This window comes from Kogia breviceps, chromosome 1 (assembly GCF_026419965.1).
Source record: "Kogia breviceps isolate mKogBre1 chromosome 1, mKogBre1 haplotype 1, whole genome shotgun sequence".
Taxonomy (NCBI): Eukaryota; Metazoa; Chordata; class Mammalia; order Artiodactyla; family Physeteridae; genus Kogia; species Kogia breviceps.
Window position 1 is genome coordinate 177,583,662 of NC_081310.1, and position 23,336 is coordinate 177,606,997.

General features: G+C 51.0%; 1 protein-coding gene across 1 annotated transcript; it reads right to left on the reverse strand.

Moving 5' to 3' along the window:
• Window positions 1-1,671: 1,671 nt before the first annotated feature.
• Window positions 1,672-9,080, reverse strand: HCRTR1 (hypocretin receptor 1). The gene is made up of 7 exons (XM_059037605.2): window positions 8,866-9,080; window positions 8,498-8,676; window positions 7,082-7,325; window positions 6,616-6,731; window positions 4,556-4,764; window positions 3,573-3,694; window positions 1,672-1,862 (listed from the first exon to the last, which is right to left on the reverse strand). The coding sequence occupies exons 1-7, from the start codon at window positions 9,062-9,064 to the stop codon at window positions 1,672-1,674; spliced, it is 1,260 nt and encodes a 419-aa protein (XP_058893588.1). The 5' UTR covers window positions 9,065-9,080.
• Between the last annotated feature and the right edge of the window lie 14,256 nt (window positions 9,081-23,336).

Sequence of the window (23,336 nt, forward strand, 5' to 3'; positions counted from 1 at the left end):
TGTCACCTTTGTGATCAGCTGGGGTTGAGGAACCCAGGACCTGGGTTCTTCCTTGTGGCCATGGTTGGTCCTGGACTTGGGGGTCAGCCCTCACACCTCATTCCACACACTGCCCCTCCAAGCCCAGCTACAAACTTGACAGACCGCTTTGGATCCTAAGGCTAGCAGGAGGGGAGTGGAGAATGGGAGGGACACCCCGTACCCTCTGGCAACAGCTGCACATCTGTGGCAGTGTTCACGTGAGCTGGGCTGGCGAGTCATCTGGAGAGCAGGATGACGTGCTCAGACCACTCCCTCACCTGCTCTGCCTACGAGGAGGGGTGCTAAAGCATTCCTGGGCTGGGCCCCTGGCAGGAGCCGCGGTTTGCCCCACTTCTTGACGGGTGAGGTCATTAATCCCACTTCTTGACGGGTGAGGTCATTAATCAGGTTAAGCAGACCCAGCGGTGCGCATGGCCGAGCTGGCCTCTGCCAGATGTCTCCCGCTCCTCTCAGCAGAGAGTCCTTCAGACTGCTTCCCACCTCCTGCTCCGGCCGCAAGGATCAGGGCCTCTGGCAGCCCTCTCATCATCTTGGTGGCAGATGGAGCACATCTAGCCCAGTCTCTGGCTTTCTCTTTTTAATCTGTGAGTTCATAGAAAATAAATGCAAGCCCTGATTTCCAAGAAGGTGAAGATAACAGTAAATCCGTCTGTTAACCCCGCTGTCTGCCCACCCTACTCCCCTTACCTTCCATAGACTGCTGGGCTCGTGAGCAGACAGATGTGGCCAGGAAAGAGGTCCTGGCATCAGAGGATCGAGCCACCTGAGGGGGCAGGAGCACGTTTGCTCTGAGGCCTGCCCAGGAGCCATCTGGGATCCCGTGTGTTAGGGGACGAGAGGTGGGAGGGGTCAGCAGATAGCTGCATTCCAGCACTGCCTTGTCTTCTCCCCTCCCCCAGCCTCCCCACCTTCTCACTCCTAACCTAAGAAGCACAGATTTTGAGCAATGACAAGGAAAGGGAACATTCAGTGCCAGGCTTTTAATTACAGTTGCTTCAGGCTGCTGGCCTCCATACCAAATGGCCTCATGGAGAGTGTTCTGTCACTGCACAACCAATGGGGTCCAGTCTGTGGTGTGTGCACTTGGCACCTGGTGAGGGTGGGGCTCTGTTCCCACTGGGGAACGGCTGGGCTCAGATTAGTTCCCATGGGCCTCAAGGAGCGCTGCCAAGTGCAGCCTGGGCTTTAGAGCCCCTGGACCAGATGGAAATGCCTGCTGGGACCCTTATAGCAGACTCCAGGGAAGATCTGTGATTGGGTAGGAGAGGGGTCTTCGGGAGGAGGGCCAAGCTCTGGAAGGATGATAGTGATGGATGGTATTGTGCGGTATAGCCAAGTGAGAGGAACACAACGTTAATCTTGTCCATAACACTTTACTGTTTACAGAGAGCTTTCCACTTTCTTGAGCGTGCTTAATCCTCACATCAATCCGCTTAGGGGACGCAGCTCAGAGAAGGGAAATGACACTGCCCAGAGTTAAACAGGCAGAAAACGAGGCGAGGAGCCCCGGCCTCGCACCGCAACCAGCAGTCTTTCCACGAGGAGTGGGGGCAGGTTCCCCAGTAGCCAGAGGAGCAGCCCAGGCAGGGGATAGGTTGCACCCCCTTTTGCCACCAGGATGGCCCTCGCTCAGGGCAGCACCGTGGTGACACTGGTGAGCACCACGTGCTCCGAGACTTTGGAGACGGAGCACCGGCTCTGCAAGGACAAGGACTTGTGGCTCGCAGAGGCACGAGGGCTGGGGGCCTTCAGAGAGCCACAGGGACCCAGGCCAGGCAGGCAGCAGGAGAAGGCGGCCTTAAACTGCTCCCGGAATTTGCCTTGGTTGAGAGACAGAAGACACAGCCATAAGGAGACAGAAGCTGCAGGAAGGGGCCTTGGGCCCAGGGACCCCCACGCAGCTCCAGCCAAGCTGCCTGTGAGGGGGTGGGAGGGAAGGGTAGAGCTGGGCAGGAGAGAGCCCCAAGGCGACCTCGTCACTGCCAGGGAGAGTAAGGACAGAGGCCCTGGAGCAGGTTCCCAAGGAAAAATGCAATTTTCATCTGATTCCTTGACTGCGCTTTGGCTCTGAGCCTGGCTGAAAACGTTTTGTCTGGCTCAGGGAGCTCAGGTCACCTCTGCCCTCGTTGGCGGGTAGGTGGAGGGGCTCAGGGCTCACCATCTGTGGCTAGGCTTTCCCCACCTCTGCCCCATGGTAATGAAGATGACTGCGGCAGCAGCCCTTGCACAAGGCACTGTGCCGGGCGCCTGAGTTTGTCGCCCAGCTCGCCCCAGCACCCTGAAGGCCTGGAGTCCTTTAGCCTCACTCCACAGAGGCACACAGAGGTGCAGTGGCTTGCCCAAGGTCACCAGCTAGAATTTGGGCCCCATTCTAATTCCAAAGCCTTCGCTTAAAGGGTAGGGGACAGTGGGGAAGGAGGGACCACCACAGCCACCTGTACAGTCAGAGGAGACAAGGCTACAGATGGTGCTGGAACTAAACAACCATGTTTCAATCACCCCGCAAGCCTGGCTGGTGCCCAGCAGAGGGCCGAGCACACAGTAGGCGCTCAGTAAATGTAGACCAAACGAAGGAATGCATGTCAGGAAGTCTGCCTGATGTGTCCTCTGCCACTTGCTCATCTGTTCTCTCCTCTGAGCTGGAAACCACCCGGCTAGCCTTTGTTGAGTAATTCTTTAGTCTCAGTGAGGGTTACAGCATTGACCCCAGCCCCTTCTTTAACCTTTCAACCTTTTCTCAAAAGGTTGTCCAGGCTTGAGCAGTCGTCTGTTTAGTTCTGTAGGCCTGGTCCTTGTCAGAGGTCTGGTGAGTCATACTCTGCTGAGCCCAGGTGGGGGCCCGGGGTGGGGCCTTTCCACCCTGAGACCAGGAGGTAGTGGAAAGGGGTGGGGGCTATGGGACAGCAGAGAGAGGAGGCCTGGGCTGGGGGGCAGGGGACCAGGGATGCCTGGACTTGCAGAGGGGAGAGTGGGAGGGCTGGTGCTGGAGGCAGGTGGATTCAGGGGTAGCCCCCCCAAATTCGTGCCACTCTGCCAGCACGTGTCTAGCTGGGCATGGGGAAGCTGTTTCCTGGCCCTGGGCTGCCTCGCTGGTGGCCCCCCTTCCCCCTAATGCCTCGATTATGCAGTCATCTTCTCAGGCAGGGGCTCCATCTGGAGCCTGTGTTGACCAGACTGGCTGATTGGCAGTCCTGCTGTGCGTGCATCAAGCAGGGGTGGAGGTGAGCTGGCCCAGCCCCTGCGCTGCCACCCACTCAGTGGTCTGCATAATCTGCAAAACTGGGTCCTGGTGTTGGTCACCTCTTTGGCCACTATTGGGAGTGTGGCCTGTCTCCCACTCAGACCAAGGCTTTTGGGTGAGGACAAGTCTTCCCCCCAAGTGGGAGTTCCCAGAGCAGGGTCACGATCCCCAGGAGGCAGCAGGTGTATCCTTCCCCGCATGCTTTATTCAGCCTGGGTTGAAGATGGGGAGACTGTTGTCCTGGGGACTGTTGCCACCCTCAGTCACTCTGCGTCCCCAGCCCACTCACCACTGAGGAAGTTGTAGATGATGGGGTTGGCGGCGCTGTTGGCGTACACCAGCCAGTGGGAGAAGGTGAAGCAGGCATAGACGGCTTCTCGGTCGCTAGCTTGGTGGAACATCCCAAACACCCTAGGACCAGGGGGCAGGACACTCAGAAATGGGATAGGGTGTGTGTGTGTGTGGGGGGGTGTGTGTGGTGTGTGTGTGTGTGTGTGTGTGTGTGATCCCCTGGGGCTCCCCCTCCACTTTATCATCCATCCCCGTAGCAGCATGATGAGTCATAGACATCATCCACTTTTCAAATAGGGAAACTGAGGTTCAGAGAAGCAAAGTGATATGTCCAAGATCACACAGCCAGGAAGTGACCAAGCACAAACTCACACTGAGATTGTCTCATGGCAAAGAGCCCAGGGTCTTGCCCTGCCCCCCTCCCCACCCCCACCCCATGGCCTCTCACTTGCTATTCTTCCAGACACCTGTGGGTGTGGTTCCTCCCTTCCTTCAAGTCTCTGCCAAAGGTCACTTGCTCAGAGCGGCTTTTTTTTTTTTTTTAACCATTACATCTAAAAAACTTTTTTTTAACCCCACCAACCTCTGTCACTGTCATTCTCTATCCCCTTTCCCTATTTTTTCTTCAAAGCAGTTATCACTGGCTGACATTGTAATACATGTCCATTCTCTCTCCCGCCAGATGTCACCTCCGGGAATGCAGGACATTGTCCTGTGCACTCGTTCACTCCGTTCCCAGCCCTGACAACCTGATGATTGAGTGCCCAGACGAGAGAATTTTCACGATAGCCCTAGGAGGCAGGTCGGTTATTATTCACATTCTACAGATGAGGAGATTGAGGCTCAGAGAAGAGAAATTACTCCTCCAAGGTCACAGAGTGGATGATCGGTGGAGCCAGGTCTTTCTCCGAAGCAGAGAGAGTTCCTTCCTCTGACCCCACCACCTCTCCCCACCCCCAACCACTCCCCACGCGCTCTCACCTCTTGGGGACATTGAGGACACTGATGGGCAGGTAGCAGAGGGCAAAGACCAGCAGCACCACCATCAGCATCTTGGCTGTCTGCTTTACCTCGGCCAGGAAGGCACGGGCCCGAGGCGGGGGCTCTGCGCCCACGCCCTGCCCCTGGTCCTCCAGCTGATCTGAGGGCCTCTTCCAGTTCCTCACCAGGGCCGACGTGGTGCCGGGGATCTGTCCAGCACACACACAGCAGCGGTGGGTACAGCTCCTTGGGAGGGTCGTTCTGCTTCGCTGGGCCTGCTCCAGGCTGGACCCTGGGGCAGGGGGAGGTGGGCAAGGGAACAAAGCCTTGCAGCAGGAAGGAGCCTAATATTCATGATAAAGGCCAACACTCTGGACTTGAGTGTACTTCCATTTTCCATTAGCTCATCGTGAGGCCACCCACAATATGCCTCTTGGGACGGTATTATTCACCCTTAGTTGTAGATGAGGTAGGGCACCCTTGACAAGTCCCCAGGTCACAGCCTGGGGCCTGAACATCCTTCCAGCCACCCATCCATCTTCCTTAAATCACCACCTCCATCTGTGGGGACAGGGGTGGTTGGATGACTTGTGCCTCCCCTGGTTCGTGCCTGACTCTGGGAGGCCTGAGCAAGGGGCGTGCAGGTGGACAGCGTGGAATGGCCTGGGCCTCAGAGCATAGGTCCCAGCCTAGGTCAGTGCCGATAGGCCTATGGTGGTTCTAGGCTCCCGGAGCAGCCACAGATATTCTCAAAGCCTCTCCCACACTGGACACCTGAATCACCCCACAACAGAAGGGCATGGGGCTAGAGTTCAGGAAACTTGGGATCTAGGGCCAGCTCAGCCATTCACGAGCTATGCGACCTTGGTAAACTCACTTTTCTTTTCTGAGCCTTGGTTTTCCTGTTGGATAAGGATAACGACTCCTGCCATCTTGACCGGGGGGCTGTGAGGGGCAGGTGGCAGGTGCTGATGGACCGCAAGGCTGCTCGTGTTCTGGCCAGCTTCCTCTCCCTGCCCAGCCACTGATCCAGGACTCATCCCGCTAGTGCCAAGGGCCTCTGAGCACCCCCTCCCATGGCAAACCGTCCCGCCCCAAAAAACCTGCTGTTGGTCAGTTTGTGATAGAGGAAAGAAGGAAGGCCCTGGAACCAGAAAGGCTCTGCCATTCATCGGCCGTGGCAGATTGGTTGCCCTTACTCAGCATTTGTAAAGTGGGTAATATTGCTTCTTTGGTTAGATGTGAAGACATTGCAAGCAAAGTGCCTAATTTGGACAGCAGCACAGAGGTGTTATTGTTGTGGCACTGAACCTAGCATTGGAACCCCACAGACCTGGGTTTTAGTCCCTGATCGTCCACTCGCTGGTGAGGGATTTGGGAGAAGTTGCTTTGCCTCTCTGGGTCTCAGCTTTCTCATATATTAAGGTGGGATAGGGACTTCCCTGGTGGCCCAGTGGTTAAGATTCCGCCTGCCAATGCAGGGCACACAGGTTCGAGCCCTGGTCTGGGAAGATCCCATGTGTCACGGAGCAACTAAGCCCATGCGCCACAACTACTGAGCCTGTGCTTCTAGAGCCCTCAAGCCACAACTAGTAAGCCTACGTGCTGCAACTACTGAAGCCCGCGCGCCTAGAGCCCGTGCCCTGCAGCAAGAGAAGCCACCACAACGAGAAGCCCGCGCACCACAACAAAGAGTAGCCCCCACTCGCCGCAACTAGAGAAAGCCCGCGTGCACCAACAAAGACCCAACGCAGCCATAAAAAATAAATTTATTTTTTAAAAAAAGGTGGGGATAACCTATGGTGGTGAAGAGGATGCAAGACTAGCTGGGAGGGACTGCTGCAATAACTGGCAGCTACTGATATTAGAAGGATGTCAGTTACTATTCGGTTCCAGGGCCGGCACTAGCACTTTTGGCCTTGAGTTTGACACATGCCTAGGCCTCGCCTCTCTGGCTGCAGCCAGGATGGCATGTTCTGAAGGCAGAGGGCTGTCTACTCCCTCAGACCCGTACCCCTGTCCCCTCCCAGCCCAGACAGTGACACCAGAGTGGGCCTCACCTGGCGGCCCCAGAGCTTGCGGAAGATCTGGAAATAGGCCATGGCCATGAGACCTAGCGGGGCCAGGTAGGTGACAATGAAGAAGCAACTGTGGTAGATCTTGGGATAGAGATCATCTGCAGGGGCCAAGAGATGCATGGGTTGGGCTCAGTCTGGGAACCCCCAGCCTGCCCTGACTAGGGCCAAAGTAAGCAGCTGGGCCCCATACAGGTGCTATAGCAGAGAGACTCTGGAGTTGCCCAGCCCAGTGGTCTCCATCCTGGAGGGACCCCTGGCAGATGTCTACACTAGAGGAGGTACCCATGCCAGAGGTATCCCTGGTAGATGCCTGCTCTAGGGTGTCCTCCCAGGAGATACCCACCCCTGGGTGCCCACCCCAAAAGTGCCCTGATAGATGTCTGCTCTGGGGGTGTGTGCCCCGGAGGTGCCCACTTCACGGACACCTGCCCAAGGCTCCCACTGTTACCTGCCCAGCATTCATCACAGACAGAGAAGAGCCGGGTGTGGTTGGCTAGCTCGGGCAGCACACTGCTGCATTCCATGACAGCAGCCTGGGGCACCATGACAGCTAGCGACACAGCCCAGATGCCCAGGATGGAGCCACGGGCACGACGGGCAGTGCTCTTGAACAGCAGGGGGTGGCAGATAGCGTACCAGCGGTCCAGGGCGATGAAGCTGAGAGTCAGCACTGCCACTGACACAGACACGGCCTGCCCCATGGGGACACAATGTCAGTCCTTTTGGGGGCCACCCAGAGACATGGGGTGAGTGATGGAGCTCACAGCCCAGAAATATCAGGCAGCCAGGTGCAGTGCAAATCCTGACTGTGCCACTTACTGCCTGTGTAGATTTGGGCAAATCACTCACCCTCTCTGAGCCTCGTATGCAGAATGGGAATGTATCATCCACCTGGCAGGATTCTTGTGAGAATAAATGAAATTATGGATGGAGAATGTCCAGCTTGAGACCTAGCACATAGTAGGTGCTCCCCTACTATGAATAATAATTTACACTTTAGGAAATAACTACGTGCCGGACACTGTTCTCGTTATCCTCACAACAACCCTTGAGGTGTGTCCTCTTACCCCCAAGGTACAGGTAAGGAAACTGAAGCAAGAAAGATTAAATAACTTGCCTAAGGTGGATTTCCTCACCTGCCTGTCTTTATTCTCGGGGTTGCCAGAGTTAATGGGTTGAGTGGGAAACCTCCAAATAGTGGGAAATCCAAGCTGCATTTCTCTCTGCCCTGGGATCCCATCCCTTTCCCAGGCTGTGAGGAAAAAGAGTCCTCATTCTGGGAGGCAGAGATGAACCTAGGCCAGAGACACAGGGCCACTGGCTCCAGGAGTGCCCCCCCTGCCCTCTGGGGTACAGGGAGAGGGTCGAGGGATGCAACCCTCTGACCAGCTCTCCTTCCGGCCCAACAACCCAACGGGACAGCCCACCACTGGGAGAGGGAAGGCCCCGGCCAGGAGCAGAAGGGGCGGGGAGGAGACTTTTGCCAGCCCGCCACCTCAAAGCTGGCCCCCTTGGGATCAGGGAACAGGCCCATTCTCTGTCACGGTGGGCTTGCGCCTCTCTCCTCCACTGTGTGCCCGTGTACCTGCAAGTGACTGTACATGTGTCCGTACATGCCTGTGTGTATGTCTATGGGTGTGACCTGGAGGGGATCTCTGGACGAGTGGGCTGTGTCTGTGTCTGTGTCCTTGAGTTTTGTGCCGGGCAACCTGCCCTTGCTAACAATAGAGCATGACACTGCCGAGGTACTGAGCCATGTCCTGTCTAAATGGCAAGTTTGAGGGTCACTGAGACCTATGCAAGGCCATGGTTTTTGTACTTGGTATGACAGGGGGGTCATGAGGGGCACCCAGGCAAAGCTCACCTGTAGATAGGGGATGACCTTGCAGAGGGCATGGCCGAAGAGCCAGGATTCAGTAATGTCTACCAACAAGCTAGCCGGCAGGCAGATGGCCGTCACCAGCACGTCGGCCAGGGACAGGTTGCCGATGAAGTAGTTGGTGGCCGTCCTCATGCGGTGGTTCCGCCACACGGCCGGGCAGACTGCAGGGTGGGAGTGAGATGAGATGAGGCTGGCGGCAGAGCCACGCCCAGTCTAGCTGGGTCTCATCAGTGAGACCCTTCCCCCACAGTACCCAGTAGGGACCGGGGGGAGGGGGAGAGAAGCAAGGCCCAGGACCCCTCCCAGTCCCCAGGGGAAGCCCGAAGCACCACAGGGACCTAGAGACCTACCCAGCGTGTTGCCCACCAGGGCCACGAGGAACACAGCCACGTAGGCGGCGATGAGGACCCACTCGTACTGCTTCGGGTACAGATAGTCACGCCACAGATAGCGGAGAAACTCGTCTTCGTAGTCTGGAGGCACCGGGGATGGTTCCCCGCTGTCAGTGGGGACCCCCATCTGGGGCCCTGGGGTGGCCGAGGGCTCCATGAGCTCAGGAGCCACTACAGCTGATGGACGTCCCAGGCTCTCCCAAGGGAGGGGCGTCCCTGGGCCAGGCCTTAGCCCACTTCCCTCAGGGGACCCAGAGTCTTGCACTCAGGTGTTTGTGGCCCCAGCCTGAAACCTTCTAAAGGAAGGAAAAGGGAACATTAGGGAGAGTGCCAGGCAACTGCAGATAAGCTTCCTCACAGTCATGTGGGTTATGGAGAGCCTGAAATCGATGGAGAAAAACAGATCTGCCTTGCATCCCAATTTCATACCAGTTGGGTAACTTACCTCACCCCTCTCAGCCTTGGTTTCCCCATCTATCCCGTGGAGTAATAACTGAACCGGCCTCACTGGGCCCCGCTGAGGAGTAATGAGCTCTAATGAATGCCGATTGCTTTACCCAGAAACTGGCACCGGAAGCCGGCTTCACGGTCATTGCCGGTTACCACTATTAAGAGCCCTGCTTTGCAGAGGGGGAGCTAGAAGCTCAGAGAGGTTGAGCCCCTTGCTCAAGGTCACAAAGCTGCTATTCCAGGTCTGTCTGAGTCCACCAAACACCACAGATTGGAGAGCGGAAGCCATCCTGATTTAAATGTTCTTTTCTGAGTCAGTTCACAGGCCTGAATTTTTGGTTGAAAAACTGGTCAAGGGAGGCTTTTAAAGACCCCGGCCCCGCCCACAAGACCTGCCAGACCCTCCCTGGTGGGGACACACGCACACGCACACGCACACGCACACTTGCGCGCACACTCACGCACAGTGTGGGTAGAGGTGCAGGGAGGAACTGACAACCTCTCCGAAAGCGAGGGGAGAGCCCCAAGCACAGGGGCTGGGCCCGTCAGCCCCCACCCACCGCTAGTCCCCCCTTGAATCCCTTGGCCGCGATGCGCCCTGGCGGCCGCCAGGGGTCGCTGGACCGGGGCGCGGCCCGCCCTCTTCATTCATAAATCCGGCCTCGCACCCCGCCCCTCCTCGCTCGCTCAGACCCGTCCTTCCTCCGGCTGAGAAGGGAGGACCCCGGACGTATGTAGGAGGGTTGCCGATCCCTGGAGATCCTCCGGGGAGCATGAGGGATCTCTTTCACACCCCCAGCGGGCGCCGGCGGACCGGCTTCCTCAGCGGGACCTCCCTGCATCTCTGGGGCTGTGGGGGCTGCAGTGGGGGGAGCGAGGGCGCGAAGCCTTCTTTAGGAGCCTGCCTGCCGGGAGGAGGGCAGAGCATGCCGGGGACCCAGCATCCCAGCACCCAGGTTATCTCCCGAGACTCTTGGCTCCCGCCGAGGGTCCTCTGGAACCCCCCACCCCGAGCCCGGGGGTCCCCCAAGGCCCGCACCTGTTGGCTCCGGGACCCCGGCGTCCACGGCTGCTGATCCCCCGATCTTGCACCGGGACTTTGCCTCCCCGCCCCGAAGGCAGATCTCCGGGAACTGGGGTTGGAGGGGAGGGGTCCGGGTCAACCCCCTCCCAAGGATGCGCTGCCTGGGCTCGCTCGGCTGGGCGCGAGCGCTGGCTCCGACGCGGGCTGTGGCTGGGCGCGGGCTCCGCCAGGCTGCGCGCCGCGGAGCGGGGGGAGGCCGGGGGGGGGGAGGGGCAGGGAGGGGAGGGAGCCCCGGGACGGTCTCGGCTGCAGGTCTCCCAACCCAGAGGCCTGGAGGGAGATGCTCGTTCCTCCTCGCCCCAGACTTCAAGCGTCCATCTCACCTCCATTTATGTTTCCATCCGTTCATTCATACCTTTCGCATTCATTCAACGTTTCTCCCTCCGGCTACTCTGCTTTCAGAGCGCACCTACTGTGTGCCGGCGGGCCCCCCGGGCAGCTTCAAAGAGCCGCAGTGCAGAGGTGGATCCCAGCTCTACCTCTCCTCGCTGCCTCACCTAGCTGATGAGGACGAGGGCACAGGTGGGGGTCACTACACAGCCTCCAGCCAGGCTCCGGCTGTTGCTGGAGCAGCTAGCTCCCAGCGATGCCAGAAGGCCCTGCTCGCCCTTCTCCCAGCCTCCGATTCCATCTGCCCTCCAATCCTTTTTGTTCATACCTACTTTCCCCCCCTCCCAAGACAGGGACGGTAGGTGGGGGCAGGAAGGGTGGGCGCCAGAGGGGCTGATGAATTCAACTAACATTTTCTAAGCTGTGTGCCAGGCAATGAGCTAGAATAATACAGCTGCCATTTGTACAGTCCCCACCATGTGCATGATCTCATTTAATCTTCACATCAACCCAGTGAGGCAGCTGTTACCATCGCCATTTCACAGATAAGGACCCTGGACTCACATGGTTCAGTGACTTGCCCAAGGTCACACAGCAGAGGCCGAGATGGGATTCAAACATGCACTCTTCTCCAGGTCTACCTTCCTCCCACGCCAGACGGAGGCTGGCTGGAGCCAGGTGGGGTCACAGCCAGGCAAGTCCTCTATAGAGTGAGGAGAGCTGCCAGGGGGCCGAGGAGCTGGAGGGCACAGAAGGACAGATTGATCCAACCAGGGCATCAGGACAGGCCTCCTACAGCAAGAACACACCAGAGACCTAAAGAATGAGAAGGAAGCCCTGCAGGGGGTGATTCAAGGCAGAGGAAACAACAGCGGCAATGGTGAGGAGGTTGGACCTTCCAGGAGTCACAAGTGGGTGAAGGGTGACCTTCTGAGCATCAAGCCATCACCCTGGCTATTATCTGTCTCAGGACGGGACCTTCCTAAAGCATCAGATTCACCCTCCCCTCTGACCCTCAGAGATTCACACCCCCTCCCTCCTGGGAGATGACTCCTGAGATGGACCTTCCATCTTCCCTGTTGCAGCCAAAGCCTTTTTTCAAAGGAGCTAGAGATGTACCATTAGGCACAGAGTGTGTGGGAGGGAAGTTGGGACAGCCCAGGGGACGGGTCAGGGACCTCCTTCACCTGCCCAGGGGAGGAGGAAGGACTGAGGCTGGCCCTAGGGCAGAACCCTGTCCCTGGGTGGCATCCGCACAGTGAGTGATGGGTCAGAGCATCCTTGCGGTAACAACGCTCTGTCCTGCCTGCCCTAGGTGCTGGCAGAGGTAGGGGAATGGATCAGGGGGCGTGTGTGTGTGTGTGTGTGTGTGTGTGTGTGTGTGTGTGTGAGAGAGAGAGAGAGACAGAGAGAGAGAAAGAGAGATGGAGTTAGTGTCTGTATGTAGAAGTAAGGGCTGTGACTGTGTGTCTGGGGAACCCAGTGTGTTGCTGTGTGTGTGTTTGTGTCTCTGAGCCTGCATGTGTGTAGGGGACAGGCTCTGGGCTGATGACTGGGGGGCATCCTGGGTAGGATATGTCTGTATGGGTCTTGATTTGTCTCTGTGTGTACTGCTGTTGGTGTCTATGAGGGATGTGTGTGTGTGTGTTGGGGGGTGTCTGTCTCTCAGTGTGTCTAGGTGTGTGATTGTGGCTTTGACTAGCATTGGCCTCCCAGTGTGCTCTCTTGTGAGTGTGAGAATGTGAGTGTGGTGTGCCTTTGTGTCCATGGCTCTGCGAGCGAGCGTGCGTGCGTGGAACTCAGTACGTCTGCCCCCACGGGAATGACTCATCTAATCCCCCACGTGAACCACCCCCCCCCCATCTAGAGCTGTGACTGTCTGCTAGGGGCTAGGGAGGGGAGGCACATAGCGTGGGACAGTCAAATGACAGCTGCAGTCGGCGATGTGAAAGGTACAGACCCCTCTGTGCCTGTGTGGGTGGCGGGCACCAGCTGAGCCCAGCACAGACCAGGCTTAGAACCCAACCCAGAGCTCAGAGTGCCATGATTCAAGGCCTCCCAGACACCCTGGGTTGGAGTGATCAAGCGGCTTCCCAGGTGCCCCCAAGTCATTATAATGGGGGTGCACGTGTCTGTGGGGACGGAGTCAGGTGGAGAATCCACCCCCACCCCCGCAAAGCCCAATGTCACAGAGCCAGTCCCGTCTCCCCTTAAGAGGGCTCCCACTCGCCAAACCCTCTCTTCATCCCTTGGTACCCCAGAGATGGCTGCTGCCCAGGACAAAGGATCCTGAGTGATTCCTTGTACCCCGAAGCAGCAGATATTTTTTCCTCCCCTATCAGACCCTTGCCAGGGAGGAGGCTCTGGGTCCCCAGGTCCTGAGTCTGGCTCTCTTAGCCACAGCCTGAGAGTAGGAGAAGCCAGTTATTTGTCCTGTGCGGGCATGGGGTAGAGACCCTGGTATGCCTGCTCAGAGAAAATCCTGGGGTCCCAAGGGGGCCAGTGATGCTCCAGGAGACCCACAAGAAGCTGCAGTTGTTTGGTTTGGGGGCTCAACAGCACTGGGCTCTGGGAGCTTCTGGCAAAGCATCTGTGCCCAGGAGAGGGACCCAGTGACCTCATATCCTCCATCTCCAGGCTGGGCCCCTCAGCCTGGAATCTCCTTCTCCCAGGGAGGGCCAGGCTGAAGCCTTTGCTTTGCCTGAGCTGTCAGTCAACTGAGACCACACGACCTCCTTCCTGGAACCGGCCAGCTCCAGCCTTGTTGATCTAATCCTGAGCCTCTGAGCTACAGGTCCCTGTCACATCCGTCTTCAAGTGTCAGCCCAGGCACTGGCCCCAGGTGCCGCCTCCCCCTCCCTCCTGATTCCATTGTGACTTACAGTAACCTCTGTCTGGCCAGCACTAGCATAATCGAAATGTAATTGCGTTTTCAACTTGCTAGCGCTGCCACAGGCCCAGGATGGGGATGGGAACCTCTAGGCAGGGGAGAGGTGCTTCTTAGAAGAACAGAGATCAGAAAACAAGCAGAAGTGTGGGGTGGGGCGAGGCGTGGGCCAGCAGTGACTGGGCTGTGAGTCCAGAAAGGGGGATTCTGAGGGCTGAGTCCAGGCAAGCCACTGAGGCAGCTGGGGTGTTTTGGTCCTTGGGCCCAACAGTACTGGTCTCTGGAAGTTCCTGACAAAGCGCCATGCCCACGGGATGGACTAAGGGACCTCATGTCCTCCATCTCCAGGCCGGCCAGGCACTCAGCTTTTGTGCCCCTTGTCTTGGGGAGGACTGGCCCTCCTTCAGGGTTTGAGTGGCTGGAAGGGAACCAACATCCACTAGGAGAATGAGGGGCCCAGGTCCCGAGGTCAGGTATCCTCGGCGGCTTCACAAGCTAGGGAGCATCTTCAAGCCAGAGGCAGGAGCTAGAGGGAAGGTGCTGGAGACAGCAGTCTTCTGTCTGCTCACTCACTCATATACCCACTCAACAAACACTGGTGGCAGGTAGGTTGTAGAGCTGGGGTCCCTCCTGGTTAGGCTGGGGAGACCCCAAGTAAACATGGGTGGGGGTGGGTATCAAATGCATAGTGCATGTGGACCCAAAGGAAAAACAAACCAACCCCCTCAGCCTGTTAAGCCTAGTGTTGAAAGAAGGTTTGGAGCACAGGCTTTGGAGCCAGAAAGAGTTAGAGTGGGTTAGAGACCTGGCTCTGTCACTTGCTACTGTGTGATCTTGGACTAGTCACTTCACCTCTCTGGTGGGCTGGGTCATGGCCCTCAAAGATATCCATGTCCTAATCCCCAGAATCTATAAATAAGTTACAAGGCAAAAGAGGCTTTGCAGATGGGGCTAAGTTAAAGATCTTGAGTTGGAGAGAGTATCCTGAGTTAACCAGGTGGGCCCAATATAATCACAAGGTCCTTATAAGAAGGAGGCAAGAGGTCCAAGAAGAGGAGATGTGATGACAGAAGCAGAGGTTAGAGTGATGCCAATGCTGGAAGGGTCCACGAGCCTCTAGAAGCTGGAAAAGGTGAGGAACAGATTCTTTCCTAGAGCCTCCAGAAGGAACGCAGCCCTTCCAATTCCTTGACTTTAGCCTCATAAAACTCATTTTGGACTTCTAAGCTCCAGAAGCATAAGAGAAAAAAATTTGTGTTGTTTTAAGCCACTAAGTTTGTGGTAATCTGTTACAGCAGCAATAGGAAATAAAACAACCTTTCTGTGCCTCATTTCACTGGTTATGAGACCAACAGGAACCTTTACCATATAGAGTTGTGTAAGGATTCACTGCGAACAGGCAGGTGTGCAGAGCAGCAAGTGCTGGGCACCAGCAAGACAGACAACCACACGTTCATTCATATGATATTTTAAAAATAGTTTAATATTTTGAAAAATCAGAGGGGTCTTCATGGGAAGAATCAGGACTTTGCCAGATATCCTTATGCTTATCCCGTTATTTGGTATTGTTTTTATTTTGAGTCATGTATTGCTGCTGGAGGCTGTTAAAGATCCAATTCCTAAAATAATAAGTAATATTAGTAATAAACAGTGATCATAGGAAATGTGTGCTGGTGTGGTTATTTCAACACAGGAACATACAAGGAGAAGCAAAAGAAGGAGAGGCCTGATCTTCCCGGGAGGGGTGTGAGTGAGTGTGTGTGTGTGTGTGTGTGTCTGTGTGTCTGTGTGTCTATGTGCAGACTGGGGGTGGGGAGCAAGTTAACTATGACCTGGATCACCAGACATTTGAGGAAAATCTTAAACATGACACAGAAAAACCAAGATAAGCAAAAACGTTCCACAGGCAACTAGGGGCTAGGTCTTGAAAGATGAATAGGAGTTCACAGGTGGGTTTTGAGTGAGACACGCTGGGCAGGAGTGAGAGAGGGAAAAGGGGCAGGATTCCAGGCAGAAGGGACAGCATGAGGGGTGGGCATGGCCAAAGGTATGTTCTGGGGTCACAGTAAACGCTAGTTTGGCCTGAGGGTGATCCCAGGAAGAGAACCAATGAGAAACAGAAAGATGGGTGAAGGGCTCGCTTTCAGTCTAGGCTGAGGAGCTTGGACTCCATCCCAGAGGCAGTGGAGTCCCTGAAAGGTGTGAGTGAGGGTATAATGTGGGCTGATTGGCAGCCATACCTTCCAACTGAAACACATTTGAAATGAATAAAGAGTACGTTTTCCTTGTAAAAGATTCAAACCACTCAGAATAAAATCAAATCATTATTTTTAATTATGTAGAGTAGCTATCGATTCCTGTATAAGAATATAGCTACTATAACAAAGATTTCCCAAATGACAGTGCCTTAGAAAGATGGACACTGACTTTTCTCTGCAGGCTATCCAGGGCTGGCAAGGTGACCCTACAATCATCAGAAACCCAGAATTCTGCCAGGACAGAAAAGTATCCCAGTTTTGAGCACAGGTTCTGGTGCCAGACTGTCTGGATTTAAATCATGGGTCTGCTGCTTATGAGCTGTGTGACCATGGACATACCACTTAACTTCTCTGTGCTTGAATTTCTTCATCTGTTAAATGGGGATACTATAGTTCCAGTCTAAGGTAGGGAGAATAATGTCCCCCCAAAGATGTCTACGTCCTAACCCATAGAAACTGTGAGTGTTACCTTATATGGCAAAAAAGGGCTTTGCAGAAGTGATTATGTTAAGAATCTTGAGATATTATCCTGAGTTGCCCGGTTTGGCCCAATGTAATCACAAGGGTCCTTGTAAGAGGGAGGTAGGAAATCAAAGTAGTAATAGGAGATGCAATGATGGAAGCAAGAGACTGTAGTGATATGATGAAGGGATCACGAACCAAGGAATTGCAGGTGGCCACTCGGAGCTGAAAAGGCAAGGAAATGGATTCCTCCCTCAGTCTCCAGATGGAAGGAGCCTAACTGACACATTGCTTTTAGACTTCTGACCTCCAGAACTATAAGAGTTCTGTTTTAAATCACTGCTGTAATTTTTTTTAATACTTGTTTTTTTGTTTTTTAATTTTTAAAAAATTTGGTTTTGGCTGCATCGTGTCTTTGTTGCTGCACGCAGGCTTTCTCTAGTTGCAGCGAGCGGGGGCTACTCTTCATTGCGATGTGCGGACTTCTCATTGAAGTGGCGTCTCTGGTTGCCGAGCATGAGCTCTAGGAGCTCAGGCTTCAGTAGTTGCGGTGTGTGGGCTCAGTAATTGTGGCTTGTGGGCTCTAGAGCAACACTGCTGTAATTTTTTACAGCAGCAATAGGAAATACACATCCTCATTAAGTTAAATGAGTTAATACATTCAAAACACTTAGAAAAGTGCCTGACTCGTAGCCTACATGTAAGTGTTAGCTAGTATTATTAATGGAAAAACTCTTGGCTTGGGTCAGAGATGCCCAGTCCCATCCCTATTCCAGCTAGTAGAGAGGCCTATCACTTCTGTTACATCCAGTTGGCCTCAATTTGGTCACCTGGTCACATGTAGCTGCAAGGGAAGTTGAGGGATATAATTTTTCTCTGAGTAGTCATGTGTCTGGCTGAAATGTAGGGGTTCTAGGACTAAAGGAAGGAGGGAAGGTGGCTATTGAGGAGTTAACAGTGTCCTACTTTGAAAGACGAGAAATTTAGCAAAGGTACTTGCCCCCCAGAGTTTGGATAGCTACTCATTTTCCAGCTCTTTTTTGTGTTCTTAATTTTATGCAATATCTCTTGACTCTTGGCTGTGTGAGATGAGACGTCCTTGATCACTCTTTTCCTCCCTCTTCTTGCTAAACCATTACATTTGCATCTGGTCCTGTACCCATAATTAAAATGCTCTGTTTTTGTGTGTTGTCTATCTCTGAGCTTCAAAAATTGAAAAATCAATAAGGTGTTTTTAAAAAATATTATGACTATGTAAACATTATTCTCTGCAGAGCTAACTAGCATCCTGGGACCTATACAGAAGGAGCTATAATCTTATGATTTAAATGCTCTTGAAGAAGAAATGCTCCAGGCTCCAAGTTCAAATGTATTTTTCTACATTCCTTTAGATACTCAAAGTCATGTTATATTTTAATTTGCTTCACGTTTGGGCCATGACTTTCTTACACAACTTTTTGTTCTCCCGGAGTTTTAAACTGCTTTTCTCTTCTCTTCTTGTGAAAAGAAACATATGCCTTTTTAATCAGGTCATTAAAATCTTCCAGCTTCTTAATTACATTATTTGTTGAATGAAGCCCATTTTCTTCTTAAGGACATTCTTCTCCAAACCCTCTGACTTCCTGTTCTAATTTTGACTGATGGTTTTATGGACCTCTGGTATTTCTATTCACTGCACTCCTGGGTTAATTCCACTTTTTCATGAATCTATTAGCTCTCTCTTTCTTGGGTTTTGTCTCTGTTTTGCTGGAGTATATCTTCAAATAACATTTAAAAAAGGGGTACCTGGGAGAAAAGCTATCTGAATCTTTGTGTGTCTGAAAATATCTTTAATTTGTTCTATGCTTACTGAACGGGGAGATCAACCAGCAGGCTTCACTTTAGGGCTTGCAGAAGGGGGGCAGATAGGAAATTAGACGCCCGGTTCCCACCCTGGGCCAAATAAGAAGGGATTTACTCTAGACCATGATACTCTGAATAGGAGCCCTGGTCATTTTTTCCTTTTTTAAAAAGTTTTTATTTAACAAAAACTGAGATATAGTCGATGTACAGTATTAAAAGTTACAGGTGTACAACATAGTGATTCACAATTTTTAGAAGTTATATTCCATTTATAGTTATTATAAAATATTGGTTATGTTCCCTCTGTTGTACAATATATCTTTGTAGCTTATTTATTTTATACATAGTAGTTTCTACCCCTTAATCCCCTACCCCTATCTTGCCCCTCTCCCCACTGATAACCACTAATCTGTTCTTTATATATGTGAGTCTGTTTCCTTTTTGTTATATTCACTAGTTTGCTGCTTTATGTTTTAGATTCCACATATAAGTGATATTGTACAGTTTTTGTCTTACTCTGTCTGACTTATTTCACTAAGCATAATACCCTTCAAATCCATTCATGTTGTTGCAAATGGAAAAATTTCATTCTTTTTTATCGCTGAGTAATATTCCACTGTATATATATATATATATATATATATATATATATATATATATATATATATATATACCACATCTTCTTTATCCATTCATCTGTTGATGGACACTTAGGTTGCTTCCATATCTTGGCAATTATAAATAATGCTGCTATGAACATTGGGATGCATATATCTTTTCAAATCAGTGTTTTCATTATTTTCAGATCTATACCCAGGAGTGGAATTGCTGGATCACATGGTAGTTCTATTTTTAGTTTTTTGAGAAATCACCATACTGTCTTCCACAGTGACTGCACCAATTTACATTGCCACCAACAGTGTACAAGGATTCTGTTTTCTCCACATCCTCACCAACATTTGTTATTTGTGGTCTTTTTGATGATAGCCATTCCAAAAGGTGTGAGGTAATACCTCATTGTGGTTTTAATTTGCATTTCTTTGATGATTAACAATGTTGAGCATCTATTCATGTGCCTGTTGGCCATCTGTATGTCTTCTCTCTCTCTCACTTTTTTTTTTTTTTTTTTTTTTTTTTTTGTGGTACGCAGGCCTCTCACTGCTGTGGCCTCTCCCATTGCGGAGCACAGGCTCCGGATGCGCAGGCTCAGCGGCCATGGCCCACGGGCCTAGCTGCTCCGTGGCATGCGAGATCCTCTTGGACCGGGGCATGAACCCATGTCCCCCGCATCGGCAGGCGGACTCCCAACCACTGCGCCACCAGGGAAGCTCTCTCTCTCACTTTTTTTTTTTTTTTTTTTTTTTTTTTAATTTTTTTTTTTTATTTTTTTGTGGTACGCGGGCCTCCCACTGCTGTGGCCTCTCCCTTTGCGGAGCACAGGCTCCGGACGCACAGGCTCAGCGGCCATGGCTCACGGGCCCAGCCGCTCCGCATGTGGGATCTTCCTGGACCGGGGCACGAACCCATGTCCCCTGCATTGGCAGGCGGACTCTCAACCACTGTGCCACCAGGGAAGCCCTCTCTCTCACTTTTTAATCTTTTACTCTCCCTGTATGTTCCTGATGTGCGTGCATTTGTAGGGGAGAGCTGGTGGCTGACACTGGCTCATTATTTACTAAACAGGCCTTTACTTGAATATTTTCCAAACTTTGGTTATTCGCATACCACCATCTCATTTTTTGCCATATCTTCTTACTATCTGCATTATTATTTACTTATGGTATTATTTTTCTTTAAATTGACTGTCCTAGTTCTACACTATGCCTGTAAAATTGCAAGTGTGATGTTATAGTTATATCTCTTATTGTTTGTAATTATACAGTTATATCTTCTAATCTATATGAAAATAAACACATAACTCTTAAGATAACAGAGGTTTACATAGTGGAAAAGAATATATATATATATATATATATATATACACACACACACATATACATATATATGTATATATATAAACTGAATCACTTTGCTGCATACCAGAAACTAACACAACATTGTAAATCAACTATACTTCAATAAATAAAAATAAAAATTTAAAAAAAGATAACGGAGGTTTATATATTTACCACTAAATATCATCTACAACAGTGGTGCATGTACCATACTTTAGGAAATATTTCTTTAATTACCATGTTGATTACCTTCTAATCAATTGCCTGAGCCTTCTCTGTGTACCTGCCAGTTTGGGTCTCCAAGTGGGGCTCCTTTAAAGAGTTCCTCTCCTCCTTGGCCTGATTCTGGCATGCTGGGGAATAAAGTAAAAGAGTAATTATGCGAGACAAAAGATCACCTTTATTGTTGATGATGTAAAGTGGGAGGTCTCAGCTTAGGGTGTGAGTTGAGGGATCTGCTAACTGAACCCCCGTCACAGCTGTCATTGCCTGGTGAATAGATGGTTAGACCCCAATTTCCCATGTCATGGGCTCAGAGTCTCAGTTCTTTCTCTCCCTTTTACTCTTAGTGGCATGTGACTATGACAGTCAAGTATCTTGGGCTCAGGTACATATTCAGAGAGCAGAGAGTCCATAACATATACCAGTTGCTTCAAAAATTTTTTAAAAAGAGAGAAAAAACAACCCACTACGTTTTATGTGTCTAGTAGAACCGTGATAATCAACCCAGGCAAGGACAGTTTGAAACAGGAAGGTCTTAGGTCAGTCTCAATGATAGATATAGATGCAAATACCCTAAGCACAATATTATCAAACGAAATACAGCAATATATTTTAAAAAAACATAATGACCAAGTTGGGTTTATTCCAGGGATGCAAGAATATTTCAACACTTGAAAATTGTCATTTTAAGTCACAGCATTAACAAGTTAACGGACACAAAAATCCTATGATCATGTAAAACAGATGGAGAAAAAGCATTTGATAAAATTAAGCAATTTATTAAAATTCTTGGTAAACTAGGAAGGAGGGAACTTCCTTAACATGATGCATAATAAAGGATCTTTCTAAACCCTGCTGTAAACATACCACTTAATGATAAAAACTTAAAAAGCATTCCCTTTAAAGTCAGAAACCTAAAAAGGACGTTCACTATCTCTCTTTCTCTTCAAAGCTGTACCGGATTTCTTAGCTTATGTAATAAGAAAAAGAAACAGTAAATAAATGGTATAAACCATTGAAAAGGAAGAAACAAAATAGTCATTATATATTTGTAGGTCATGTGATTGTCTACCCAGAAAATCTAAGAGATTCTACAGACAAATTCTTAAAACACTTGAGAGAATTAACATTGAGAAGCAATTTTCCACGGGTCTGTTGCATTCCTGGATGACTTGCAAACAGAGGCACTAACTGCCCTTTGTTTGGTCTTTTTCTTGACAATCTCTTTAAGAATGTTTGTATGTCAACCATCTTTGGAATACAGAGTAAGTGTCTCCTTCCAGAACAGAAGGCAGATTTGCTTACTGTCCAGTGTAATGAAGATAAAGTCTTCCTCTGCAGCAAAGGTCAGACATTTGGGTCCCCTCAACTCAGGGGTCCTCAGCAATTACACAAGCGCAATCATTGCATGAGCTGCATCCTTGTGGGACTTCGAAGGCAGTAGAACCAGTGACTTAAACATGAAGCTAATGCTGCTTGCTGAGCCACAAGGAACAAAGTCCTTTGTGTCTGACCCAGGAGTCTCACGTCTTCTGCCAGCATCCAGGACACAGTGGTAGCTAAGGGTCTGAGTAGTGCGAAATCCCAGGCCCTTCACATTCTTGGCAGTTCTGCCATCTCATTTCTAAATACTTGCAACATACAGAAAATGCTATTTATGAAAGATACCATCCATAAAAGCACATAAAACTCTTGTGATTAGGAATAAATCTAAGAGACATGCAAGATTTTTTTTTTTTTTTTTTTTTTTGGTACGCGGGCCTCTTACTGTTGTGGCCTCTCCCGTTGCGGAGCACAGTCTCCGGACGTGCAGGCTCAGCGGCCATGGCTCACAGGCCCAGCCGCTCTGTGGCATGTGGGATCTTCCCGGACTCGGGCACGAACCTGTGTCCCCTGCATCGACAGGTGGACTCTCAACCACTGCGCCACCAGGGAAGCCCTGTGCAAGATTTTTATGGAGAAAATTAGAAAACTTGATTGGTGGTCATTCAAGAGACATAGATCAATAGAGAGTATAACTTGCTTGTAGAAGGAAAGACTCACAGTAAACATGTCAGTTCTCCTCAAATTAATCTATAAATCTATTTCAGTTTCAAAGGGTTAAATAAGATGTTTTTTAAATTAATGTTTTCAGAAAGAAAAATGCTTTCGGAAACATGTCAAGCTTATCCTGAAGTCATATGAAAGAACAGCCAATAGTAGCAAAGGCAAATTTGAAGAAAATGAACAAGGTGAGGAGAATGACCCTCAGATAACAAGACTTATTATACAACTAAAGTAGTTAAGACAAGGAAAGATTGGCAGAATGATGTACAAATAAACAAATGGGGCAGAATTGAGAGCTCAGAGGCACAGCCATGAAGACTGGAGGTTTAACATATGTTAGAGATAATATTTAAACCAGTTCCCTCCAATAAATGGTGGGAATTTGGTTTTCCCTGTGGAGAAAAAGAGACTTGCACCCTCCTATCATTCTGGTTAACAAAGTCAATGGGATATTAAATGTGATAAAAAATATTTTTAAAAAATTTTATTTATGTATTTATTTTTGGCTATGTTGGGTCTTTGTTGCTGTGCGCGGGCTTTCTCTAGTTGTGGTGAGTGGGGGCTACTCTTCGGTGCAGTGCGCGGGCTTCTCATTGTCGTGGCTTCTCTTGCTGCGGATCATGGGCTCTAGGCGTGCAGGCTTCAATAGTTGTGGCATGTGGGCTCAGTAGTTGTGGCTTGCGGGCTCTAGAGCTCAGACTCCGTAGTTGTGGAGCACAAGCTTAGTTGCTCTGCGGCATGTGGGATCTTCCTCCGCCAGGGCTCGAACCTGTGTCCCTTGCATTGGCAGGCAGATTCTTAACCACTGCGCCACCAGGGAAGCCCCCAAATTTTAAACTTTTAAATGAAAATCTTTTCTAGACGTCATGATGTAAAGGTTTCAAGCTACAAGA